General features: G+C 47.8%; 1 protein-coding gene across 1 annotated transcript in view; it reads left to right on the top strand.

Annotated features, from left to right (window-relative positions):
- Nucleotides 1-12,500, top strand: part of LOC143274740 (uncharacterized) — an 84,518-nt gene that overhangs the window by 12,523 nt on the left and 59,495 nt on the right. Inside the window, exon 2 of the mRNA XM_076578650.1 lies at nt 1-938. This exon is cut by the window's left edge and continues 923 nt beyond it. Within this exon, the coding sequence (XP_076434765.1) occupies nt 1-938 (938 nt within the window). The remainder of the gene's footprint in view (nt 939-12,500) is intronic.

Below are 12,500 nucleotides of genomic sequence, written 5' to 3'. Positions count from 1 at the left end.
AAAGAATTCTTCCATTTGGAAGGAAGACATTGATTCATCTCATCAAAATTATTCTTCACAGCCCTATGAAAATCAAGCGTTCACCAACAGCTCTAGCTTTTTAAAACAACAGCGTGAACCCTCAAACAATAATTCAACGTCCTGGGACGAAGAATTTCAGGAATACCAAAACGAATCGTTTTCTTCAAATGAAGATATTCCATCGTTTACAAACTATTCTCTCTTGAAGAAGGAACAAAATGAACCAACACAAAACGATTCATTGCTTAGGACAGACACTTTACAACCATCTAAATCTGAAACTTCCAGACTATCAAAACGAGAGGCAAACCCACCTCCCGATGTTCAAACCATACCTCAAAACCGTTCGCAAGATCCCTCCTCAGCATCACCATACCGAAGCCTTTCAAACTCAAAACTGACAACAACACTTTCCTCCAACGTAACACTGACAACACCCATGCCCTCAATACCCGACGACAACAACAACAACAACAACAACAAAACATCAACCATCGTCCCAGGAGGAAAACCCAACAACAAGACACACAAACAGAAACCATCGAAAGAAAACAAACCGTCCGAGAAACAACCGCAAGAAAACAAACTCCAGGAAAACCTGAATCAGAGCAAACCAAACCAAACCCAAGACCAACAGCAACAGCCACCAGACAGCCAACGGATCCTCAACCAAACGGAGGACGCCAATACCACGTATCTCACTAACGCCACCGCCACAGAAAACCCCGAGGAGTCTGATCTTCAACGAGAGCTGAACGACGCGATCCGCGAGGTGCTGAAGACCATGGAGACAAGGACGCTGCTGCTGGTGCGGTCAGAGGCCAGCTGGGACGGTCAGGTGGAACTGACGGACACGGACGTGCAGTGGTCCTTTGCTGGAGCCATGCTTTACGCCGTCACTGTGGTCACCACCATTGGTCAGTTCCCTCTCCGGAAGTGTCCACACTTCTTCCCCTGTCTTCTTTCCATTCACTGTCTTCCTTACACGGAAAAATTGTAAATTGAATAACATTGTAAGATATACTCCACATTTCTTCCCCTGTCAAGAGACGAAAAGAAGGCCAGTCAAATAGTGGTGGGGAAGAAATGTTGAGTATGTAGAGCATATCTTACAATGTTATCAACCAATTTATAACGCGTCATATAAACGGAAAAGTACAGGGAAGAAATGTGGAGCATGTAGAGTATATATTACAAGGTTATTAACCAATTTATAACGCGTCATATAAACGGAAAAGTACAGGGAAGAAATGTGGAGCATGTAGAGTATATATTACAAGGTTATTAACCAATTTATAACGCGTCATATAAACGGAAAAGTATAGGGAAGAAATGCAGAGTATGTAGAGTATATATTACAAGGTTATTAACCAATTTATAACGCGTCATATAAACGGAAAAGTATAGGGAAGAAATGCAGAGTATGTAGAGTATATATTACAAGGTTATTAACCAATTTACACCGCGTCTTATAAACGGAAAAGTACAGGGAAGAAATGTGAAGCATGTAGAGTATATATTACCAGGTTATTAACCTATTTACACCGCGTCTTATAAACGGAAAAGTACAGGGAAGAAATGTGGATATTGCCCCCTTCTCTTGGTTGGTCAGTCACTGTGTTGTGTTGGTCAGTCACTGTGTTGTGTTGGTCAGTCACTGTGATCTGTTGGTCAGTCACTGTGTTGTGTTGGTCAGTCACTGTGATCTGTTGGTCAGTCACTGTGTTCTGAACCAGCAGTTCTTATTCGTAGTTGTTATAGGTTCTCTGAGTTTCTTTGTGTAGTAGTAGTATTGTTTAACGTCTTCCACTTTAAGTGATAAGTTTCTCTCTCTCTCTCTCTCTCTCTCTCTCTCTCTCTCTCTCTCTCTCTCTGTCTCTCTCTCTCTCTGTCTCTGTCTCTGTCTGTCTGTCTCTCTCTCTCTCTCTGTGTGTGTGTGTGTGTGTGTGTGTGTGTGTGTGTGTGTGTGTGTGTGTGTGTGTGTGTGTGTGTGAAGTCAAGTCAAGTCAAGTCGAGATTTTATTTCATGATGGTAAATTGAATAATCAACAATTGCTTTTTGTGTGCGTGCGTGCGTGTGTGCGTGCGTGCATGCGTGTGTGCGTGCGTGTGTGTGGGTGTGTGCGTGTGTGTGGGTGTGTGGGTGTGTGTGTGTGTTGTTTCAGTTTCAGTTTCTCATAGAGGCATCATTTCGTTCGGACAAATCCATATGCTACAGTATATCTGTTAGGCAGATGCCTGACTAGGAACATAACCCACCAATGCACTTAGTCAGGCCTTGAGTGCATATATATATGTGGAGTGATGGCCTAGAGGTAATGCGTCCGCCTAGGAAGCGAGAGAATCTGAGCGCGCTGGTTCGAATCACGGCTCAGCCGACGATATTTTCTCCCCCTCCACTAGACCTTGAGTGGTGGTCTGGGCGCTAGTCATTCGGATAAGACGATAAACCGAGGTCCCGTGTGCAGCATGCACTTAGCGCACGTAAAAGAACCCACGGCAACAAAAGGGTTGTTCCTGGCAAAATTCTGAAGAAAAATCCACTTCGATAGGAAAAACAAATAAAACTACACGCAGGAAAAAATACAAAAAAAATGGGTGGCGCTGTAGTGTAGCGACGCGCTCTCCCTGGGGAGAGCAGCCCGTATTTTACACAGAGAAATCTGTTGTGATAAAAAGAAATACAAATATATATTTGTGTACCTCCTATCAGAGTTGAGTTGATTTTCTTCTACAGAATTTTGCCTAAGGACGATACACTCCTTGCCATGGGTTCCTTTTCAGTGCACAAGTGCGCGCTGCACACGGGACCTCGGTGTTTCGTCTCATCCGAATGACTAGATGCTCAGTTTGATTTTCCAGTCCAACATGGGAGAAAGGGCGAGAGCGGGATTCGAACCCACACCCTCACGGACTGTCTGTATTGGCAGCTGAGCGTCCTAACCATTCTGCCACTTCCTTTACTGAGTGTAGATATACAGAGAAGAAACGGAACAGCTTGGAATCAAATACTACAAATATACTGAGAAAGATGGTGTGAAGCAATCGAAATATCGAAGTAAGTTTCACTTTTGATTCTGAGTTGCGAAATATACATCCCTCTGCATATCTAAAGTTCTGATTACGAGTAGTAGTAGCAGTAGCAGTAGTTTTAGCAGCAGCAGCAGCATAATTACCATCGGTCAGCCCCCCTTCTTTACTCAGACAGTGTGTTCTGTAGCGCGGCATTGCTGCCTCTCTCATAACGATGATATGTATGTGTGTATGTGGAGGAATGGGCACAGTTGTTTTGTGAAAGTATAAATTGCTGCATGTGAGTTCTCTCTCTCTCTCTCTCTCTCTCTCTCTGTCTCTCTCTCTCTCTCTCTCTCTCTCTCTCTCTCTCTCTGTCTCTGTCTCTCTGTATCTCTCTCTCTCTCTCTCTCTCTCTCTCTCTCTCTCTCTCTCTCTCTCTCTCTCTGTTTCTTCTTGTTTCTGTCTTTTCTTCTTCTCCTCCTCCTCTTCTTCTTCCGCGTTCTCCTCATCCTCCTCCTCCTGTTTCTCCTTGCTCCGTCTCGCTTCTTCTTCGGCTTCTGTTTCTTCTCATCCTTCCATTTTCCTCCTCCACTTTCTTCCTTATCCCCTCTCCTCCTCCTCCTCCTCCACTTCCTCTCCCTCTCCTCCACTTCCTCCTCCTCCTCCTCCACTTCCTCTCCCCCTCCTCCACTTCCTCCTCCCCCTCCTCCACTTCCCCTCCCCCTCCTCCCCTTCCCCTCCCCCTCCTCCTCCACTTCCCCTCCCCCTCTTCCTCCTCCTCCTCCCCCTCCTCCACTTCCCCTCCTCCTCCTCCCCCTCCTCCACTTCCTCTCCCCCTCCTCCACTTTCACTTTCCCTCCTCCTCCACTTCACCCCTCCTCCTCCACTTCCCCTCCCCCTCCTCCACTTCCCCTCCTCCCCCTCCTCCACTTCACCCCTCCTCCTCCACTTCCCCTCCCCCTCCTCCACTTCCCCTCCTCCCCCTCCTCCACTTCCCCTCCTCCTCCTCCTCCACTTCCCCTCCCCCTCCTCCACTTCCTCCCCTCCTCCTCCTCCTCCACTTCCCCTCCCCCTCCTCCACTTTCCCTCCCCCTCCTCCTCCTCCCCCTCCTCCACTTCCCCTCCCCCTCCTCCACTTCCCCTCCCCCCTCCTCCTCCTCCACTTCCCCTCCTCCTCCTCCACTTCCCCTCCCCCTCCTCCACTTCCCCTCCCCCTCCTCCTCCACTTCCCCTCCCCCTCCTCCACTTACCCTCCCCCCTCCCCCTCCTCCACTTCCCCTCCTCCACTTCCCCTCCTCCTCCTCCACTTCCCCTCCTCCTCCTCCACTTCCCCTCCTCCCCCTCCTCCACTTCCCCTCCTCCTCCTCCTCCACTTCCCCCATCCTCCTCCTCCTCCACTTCCCCTCCTCCCCCTCCTCCACTTCCCCTCCTCCTCCTCCTCCACTTCCCCTCCTCCTCCTCCTCCACTTCCCCTCCTCCCCCTCCTCCACTTCCCCTCCTCCCCCTCCTCCACTTCCCCTCCTCCTCCTCCCCCTCCTCCACTTCCCCTCCCCCTCCTCCACTTTCACTTCCCCTCCTCCTCCTCCACTTCCCCTCCTCCTCTTTCCCTCCTCCTCCTCCACTTCCCCTCCTCCTCCACTTCCCCCCTCCTCCTCCCCCTCCTCCACTTCCCCTCCCCCTCCTCCACTTTCACTTCCCCTCCTCCTCCTCCACTTCCCCTCCTCCTCTTTCCCTCCTCCTCCTCCACTTCCCCCTCCTCCTCCACTTCCCCCCTCCTCCTCCCCCTCCTCCTCCTCCACTTCCCCTCCTCCTCTTTCCCTCCTCCTCCTCCACTTCCCCCCTCCTCCTCCACTTCCCCTCCTCCTCTTTCCCTCCTCCTCCTCCACTTACCCCCTCCTCCTCTTTCCCTCCTCGTCCTCCACTTCCCCCCTCCTCCTCCACTTCCCCTCCTCCTCCTCCACTTCCCCTCCTCCTCTTTCCCTCCTCCTCCTCCACTTCCCCTCCTCCTCCTCCACTTCCCCCTCCTCCTCCACTTCCCCTCCTCCCCCTCCTCCACTTCCCCCCCTCCTCCTCCACTTCCCGTCCTCCTCCTCCACTTCCCCCCTCCTCCTCCACTTCCCCCCCTACCCCCCTTCCCTTCTTCTTCTTCCTCCAGTACAGAAAATCGCCCGAAAGAAAAGTGTCAAACATGGAAAGCTATTAGAAGGAAAGATCTGTGATCTCTGGACAGAAATGGATGCCAAATAAGTATCATTCTCCATATCTTCATCATGCTCATCATCATGATCTCTATCAGCGTCTTCGTCATCATCATCATCATCATCGTTATCATCGTTTCCATTCATCGTCGTCATCGGTGCCGTCGCCATCGTCGGTATCGTCATTAATGACGTTGTTGTCGTCCTCAATCGATCCGTCAGTCAGTCATCGTTGTCAACATCAATACGTACATCATCATTAGCGCCACTATCACCATCATTATTATCATCATCAATAATCTACCAATGTAAATGGTATTTATTCTTCGAATGGGTTCTTCTCCATGTCAGCCAAAAGTCTGGGGTAAAATGAAAACAATGGGTTTCGCTTGAAACATAATAATAATGATAATAATAATAATAATAATAATAATAATAATAATAATAATAATAATAATAATAATAATAATAATAATTATTATTATTATTATTATTATTATTATTATTATTATTATCATTATTATATAGCGCTGAATCTTGTGCATCTTTCACACCAGTCATTCACACGCATGCATTACTCTAAAACTGAAGAAACTGAAGTCAAAGAAGAAGTAGGGAAAGGAGTCTATCTTGTGAAGAGGTGGGTTTTAAGGCCAGAATTGATAGAGCTGAGTGCGGAGACCTGACGAAGCGAAAGAGGAAGTTCATTGCAAATACAAGGTCCAGAGACAGAGAAAGAACGGCGGCCAACAAGTAGGGTGTTTGAATCTGGGTATGCGTAAACAGAGTGGACCGAAGCCGATCGAAGAGAATGAATGAATGAATGAATGAATGAATGAATGAATGAATGAATGAATGAATGAATGAATGAATGAATCTTTATTTTCCAACGGTGAAGATATTAGCACTTTGGCCGACTTACACATCTGCCGTTGTTCTAAGAGACACACAAACATGTACTCATATAAATGTAGTGATACTGAATAGAGAGCGAGATGGAGTGTAGAGCTGAACGACACATGACATAACAGACAACAGGGCAAACAACATAGACCACCCGACAACAGAAACGAACAGAATAAAACACAACAGACCAAACCAGATCAGACCACACCACACCACACCACACCAGACCACACCATCCCAGGACAAAACAGCACAACAGCCCATACCACAACAGACCACACCAGTACAAAAAAAACACAACAGCCCATACCACAGCAGACCAAACCAGACGACATTCGAACGTTACACAACAGAATAATCTAGACCGGGCCAGACCAGATCAAACCAACACACACACCAAAAACAACAACAACAACAACAACACACACACACACACACACACACACACACACACACACACACACACACACACACACACACACACACACTCCAACAAACCAACAAACCAACAAACTACCGACACCAGCATCCACCTTTCATTCCATCAGATACTGCTGCACGGTCTGTCAGCTGGTGGAGAGGACGGCGGAAGAACGCACGATTTAGCACCACGCGATAACAACATATCTATCACCCGTCTGGCGAGAAAGTAGGCTGCCTCTCTCTCTCTCTCTCTCTATATATATATATATATATATATATATATATATGTGTGTGTGTGTGTGTGTGTGTGTGTGTGTGTGTGTGTGTGTGTGTGTGTGTGCCACCCCCACCTTTCTCTCTCTCTCTCTCTCTCTCTCTCTCTCTCTCTCCGCCCCCCCCCACCCCCCGCCCACCCCACCCCCTCCACTCCCCTCTCTCGCTCTCTCTTTCCAAGATAAAATGTCTACCCCCCGCTGCAACATAAATTTGGGGCGAAAGAGGCCACTGTTTTCGGTAGGAAAACATTGATAGGGCTTCCTTACCTGCAACAACGCAATAGGACGGGCATCCTAAAACAAGAGGAGGAGGAGGAGGAGAAGGAGAAGGAGGAGGAGGAGGGATGGTGGGGGTGGAGGTGAGAGAAGGAGAAGAGGGCTGACTGGGAAGGGTAAGTGGGTAGTGGAGGTGGCTGGGGGTGGGGTGGGGGGGGGGGGGGGGGGGTCCGTGGAGAGAGATAGGGTTTAATCAACTGTGCGTAGTTAAAAACAGAAATCTGCATCGGAATGTCTGGGAGACTCTTTTTTTTATTTTTTATTTATTTATTTATTTTTTTTATCTTGTTTTCCATTCTATGTTACTTTCTTTCTCTTGAAAAAAATAAAGTATAGATTGCACGCATGAGTCAAGAAGTGATGATTCTCGTGCATGTGAGAGATTTTATGGAAACTGTGACTTTTTTAATTCAGTTGTTGTTGTTGTTGTTGTTTTATGTGTGTCCATTTATTTATCTATTCTTTTATTTATTTGTTATCGGGGTGGGGGATGGATAGGATTATGGAGTCTTGGGGGCGGGTAGGAGAGAGAGAGAGAGAGAGAGAGAGAGAGAGAGAGAGAGAGAGAGAGAGAGAGTGTGTGTGTGTGTGTATGTATGTGTGTGCGCTTGTATGTATGTATGTGTGTGTGTGTGTGTGTGTGTGTGTGTGTGTGCCGGGGGATCTGTGAGGGTATGTGGGGTTTAGGTGGCAGGAATTCTCTCCTTCAGCCGTAAAGAGATAATTGGAACCATTTCCGCCTGTGCAAAAAGGTGAAGGGAAAAAAACCCCAAAACAAGAGGCAAAGCCTTCAAGACTCACTTGTGCTTCACGCTTTATCCTGTAAAGGAATCATTAGGAGGAAAAAAAAAGAGATTTTAAAAATGGTTGAGAAGTGCTCTGTATCAAATATGATGGATAAGTTTGGGAGAAGAAAAAAGAAAAGAAAAGAAATAAAATGTAATGTTTAAGATGAGAAAAATCAGTTTAAAGCAAATTAAGTCCCCTAGCATTAATTACAGAGTTTTTCCCTTTTTAACACCCTGCACCAAAACGTTTGCAAAATAAATAAAACTTCCATGCTTAGCAAAAGAAGTTCTTGTCTGAACAAAAAAAATGATAATAATAACTGCTGTTGTTGTTGGATCAGAATATCAGATCAAAGTGCCAAGTTTAGAGAATACAAAAAATATAAATATAATGGTAAATGCAGATTGCATGTAATTAAGCTTCATTTGTTTGGGTTTTGTGTGTGTGTGTGTGTGTGTGTGTGTGTGCCCATCCCGGAGGTGCAATATTGTTTTGTTTTTTTTTGTTTGTATTTTACACAAGTTATTTTTTGTTATTTGTTTACACAACTGAGCCAAAAACCTGCTGATTTTGTCGCGTTTCATTTCTGTTCTTTTTTCCTCGAGTCTTTTTTCTCTTCCTCTCTAACTTTCTACACTTCCTTCATTTCTTTTCTTTACTCTTTTTTTTTTCTTTTAGCATGATATTTTTTGGTATTCTATTTTATTTGAGAAACAGACAGACAGACAGACTGAGACAGTAAATGTAGTTTCTTCCCCGTGTCAGAGACACCGGTAAGGACAGTAACTGTCTGCACCACGCAGTGAATGGTTCAGACACACCGGTAAGGACAGTAACTGTCTGCACCACCCAGTGAATGGTTCAGACACCGGTAAGGACAGTAACTGTCTGCACCACCCAGTGAATGGTTCAGACACCGGTAAGGACAGTAACTGTCTGCACCACGCAGTGAATGGTTCAGACACACCGGTAAGGACAGTAACTGTCTGCACCACGCAGTGAATGGTTCAGACAGGACACCAGTAAGGACAGTAACTGTCTACACCACCCAGTGAATGGTTCAGACACACCGGTAATGACAGTAACTGTCTGCACCACCCAGTGAATGGTTCAGACACACCGGTAAGGACAGTAACTGTCTGCACCACGAAGTAAATGGTTCAGACACACCGGTAAGAACAGTAACTGTCTGCACCACCCAGTAAATGGTTCAGACACACCGGTAAGGACAGTAACTGTCTGCACCACCCAGCGAATGGTTCAGACAACAGTAAGAACAGTAACTGTCTGCACCACCCAGTGAATGGTTCAGACACACCGGTAAGGACAGTAACTGTCTGCACCACGCAGTGAATGGTTCAGAGACACCGGTAAGAACAGTAACTGTCTGCACCACCCAGTGAATGGTTCAGACACACCAGTAATGACAGTAACTGTCTGCACCACCCAGTGAATGGTTCAGACACCTGTAAGGACAGTAACTGTCTGCACCACCCAGTGAATGGTTCAGACAACAGTAAGAACAGTAACTGTCTGCACCACCCAGTGAATGGTTCAGACACACCGGTAAGGACAGTAACTGTCTGCACCACCCAGTGAATGGTTCAGACACCGGTAACGACAGTAACTGTCTGCACCACCCAGTGAATGGTTCAGACACACCAGTAAGGACAGTAACTGTCTGCACCACGCAGTGAATGGTTCAGACAGTACACCAGTAAGGACAGTAACTGTCTCCACCACCCAGTGAATGGTTCAGACACACCGGTAAGGACAGTAACTGTCTGCACCACCCAGTGAATGGTTCAGACAGTACACCAGTAAGGACAGTAACTGTCTGCACCACGAAGTAAATGGTTCAGACACACCGGTAAGAACAGTAACTGTCTGCACCACCCAGTGGATGGTTCAGAGACACCGGTAAGGACAGTAACTGTCTGCACCACCCAGCGAATGGTTCAGACAACAGTAAGAACAGTAACTGTCTGCACCACCCAGTGAATGGTTCAGACACACCGGTAAGGACAGTAACTGTCTGCACCACGCAGTGAATGGTTCAGAGACACCGGTAAGAACAGTAACTGTCTGCACCACCCAGTGAATGGTTCAGACACACCAGTAATGACAGTAACTGTCTGCACCACCCAGTGAATGGTTCAGACACCTGTAAGGACAGTAACTGTCTGCACCACCCAGTGAATGGTTCAGACAACAGTAAGAACAGTAACTGTCTGCACCACCCAGTGAATGGTTCAGACACACCGGTAAGGACAGTAACTGTCTGCACCACCCAGTGAATGGTTCAGACACACCGGTAAGGACAGTAACTGTCTGCACCACGCAGTGAATGGTTCAGAGACACCGGTAAGAACAGTAACTGTCTGCACCACGCAGTGAATGGTTCAGAGGCACGTAAGAACAGTAACTGTCTGCACCACCCAGTGAAGGGTTCAGACACATCGGTAATGACAGTAACTGTCTGCACCACCCAGTGAATGGTTCAGAGACACCGGTAAGGACAGTAACTGTCTGCACCACCCAGTGAATGGTTCAGACACACCGGTAAGGACAGTAACTGTCTGCACCACCCAGTGAATGGTTCAGACAGTACACCGGTAAGGACAGTAACTGTCTGCACCACCCAGTGAATGGTTCAGAGACACCGGTAAGGACAGTAACTGTCTACACGACCCAGTGAATGGTTCAGACACACTGGTAAGGACAGTAACTGTCTGCACCACGCAGTGAATGGTTCAGACACACCGGTAAGAACAGTAACTGTCTGCACCACCCAGTGAATGGTTCAGACACACCGGTAAGAACAGTAACTGTCTGCACCACCCAGTGAATGGTTCAGACACATCGGTAAGGACAGTAACTGTCTGCACCACCCAGTGAATGGTTCAGAGACACCGGTAAGGACAGTAACTGTCTGCACCACGCAGTGAATGGTTCAGACACCGGTAAGGACAGTAACTGTCTGCACCACCCAGTGAATGGTTCAGACACCGGTAAGGACAGTAACTGTCTGCACCACCCAGTGAATGGTTCAGACACACCGGTAAGGACAGTAACTGTCTGCACCACGCAGTGAATGGTTCAGACACACAGGTAAGGACAGTAACTGTCTCCACCACGCAGTGAATGGTTCAGACACACCGGTAAGAACAGTAACTGTCTGCACCACCCAGTGAATGGTTCAGACACATCGGTAAGGACAGTAACTGTCTGCACCACCCAGTGAATGGTTCAGAGACACCGGTAAGGACAGTAACTGTCTGCACCACGCAGTGAATGGTTCAGACACCGGTAAGGACAGTAACTGTCTGCACCACCCAGTGAATGGTTCAGACACCGGTAAGGACAGTAACTGTCTGCACCACCCAGTGAATGGTTCAGACACACAGGTAAGGACAGTAACTGTCTGCACCACCCAGTGAAGGGTTCAGACACACCGGTAAGAACAGTAACTGTCTGCACCACGCAGTGAATGGTTCAGACACACCGGTAAGGACAGTAACTGTCTGCACCACCCAGTGAATGGTTCAGAGACACCGGTAAGGACAGTAACTGTCTGCACCACCCAGTGAATGGTTCAGAGACACCGGTAAGGACAGTAACTGTCTGCACCACCCAGTGAATGGTTCAGACACACCGGTAAGGACAGTAACTGTCTGCACCACCCAGTGAATGGTTCAGAGACACCGGTAAGGACAGTAACTGTCTGCACCACGCAGTGAATGGTTCAGAGACACCGGTAAGGACAGTAACTGTCTGCACCACCCAGTGAATGGTTCAGACACACCAGTAAGGACAGTAACTGTCTGCACCACCCAGTGAATGGTTCAGACACACCGGTAAGGACAGTAACTGTCTGCACCACCCAGTGAATGGTTCAGGCAGTACACCAGTAAGGACAGTAACTGTCTGCACCACCCAGTGAATGGTTCAGACAGTACACCAGTAAGGACAGTAACTGTCTGCACCACGCAGTGAATGGTTCAGACACACCGGTAAGGACAGTAACTGTCTGCACCACCCAGTGAATGGTTCAGACACACTGGTAAGGACAGTAACTGTCTGCACCACGCAGTGAATGGTTCAGACACACCGGTAAGAACAGTAACTGTCTGCACCACCCAGTGAATGGTTCAGACACACCGGTAAGAACAGTAACTGTCTGCACCACCCAGTGAATGGTTCAGACACATCGGTAAGGACAGTAACTGTCTGCACCACCCAGTGAATGGTTCAGAGACACCGGTAAGGACAGTAACTGTCTGCACCACGCAGTGAATGGTTCAGACACCGGTAAGGACAGTAACTGTCTGCACTACCCAGTGAATGGTTCAGACACCGGTAAGGACAGTAACTGTCTGCACCACCCAGTGAATGGTTCAGACACACAGGTAAGGACAGTAACTGTCTGCACCACGCAGTGAATGGTTCAGACACACAGGTAAGGACAGTAACTGTCTCCACCACGCAGTGAATGGTTCAGACACACAGGTAAGGACTGTAACTGTCTGCACCACGCAGTGAATGGTTCAGACACACCGGTAAGGACAGTAACTGTCTGCACCACCCAGTGAATGGT

The sequence above is a fragment of the Babylonia areolata genome, chromosome 29, assembly GCF_041734735.1.
Source record: "Babylonia areolata isolate BAREFJ2019XMU chromosome 29, ASM4173473v1, whole genome shotgun sequence".
NCBI lineage: Eukaryota > Metazoa > Mollusca > Gastropoda > Neogastropoda > Buccinidae > Babylonia > Babylonia areolata.
Note: the sequence above shows the minus strand (reverse complement) of the source record. Positions and strands in the feature narration are given on the sequence as shown.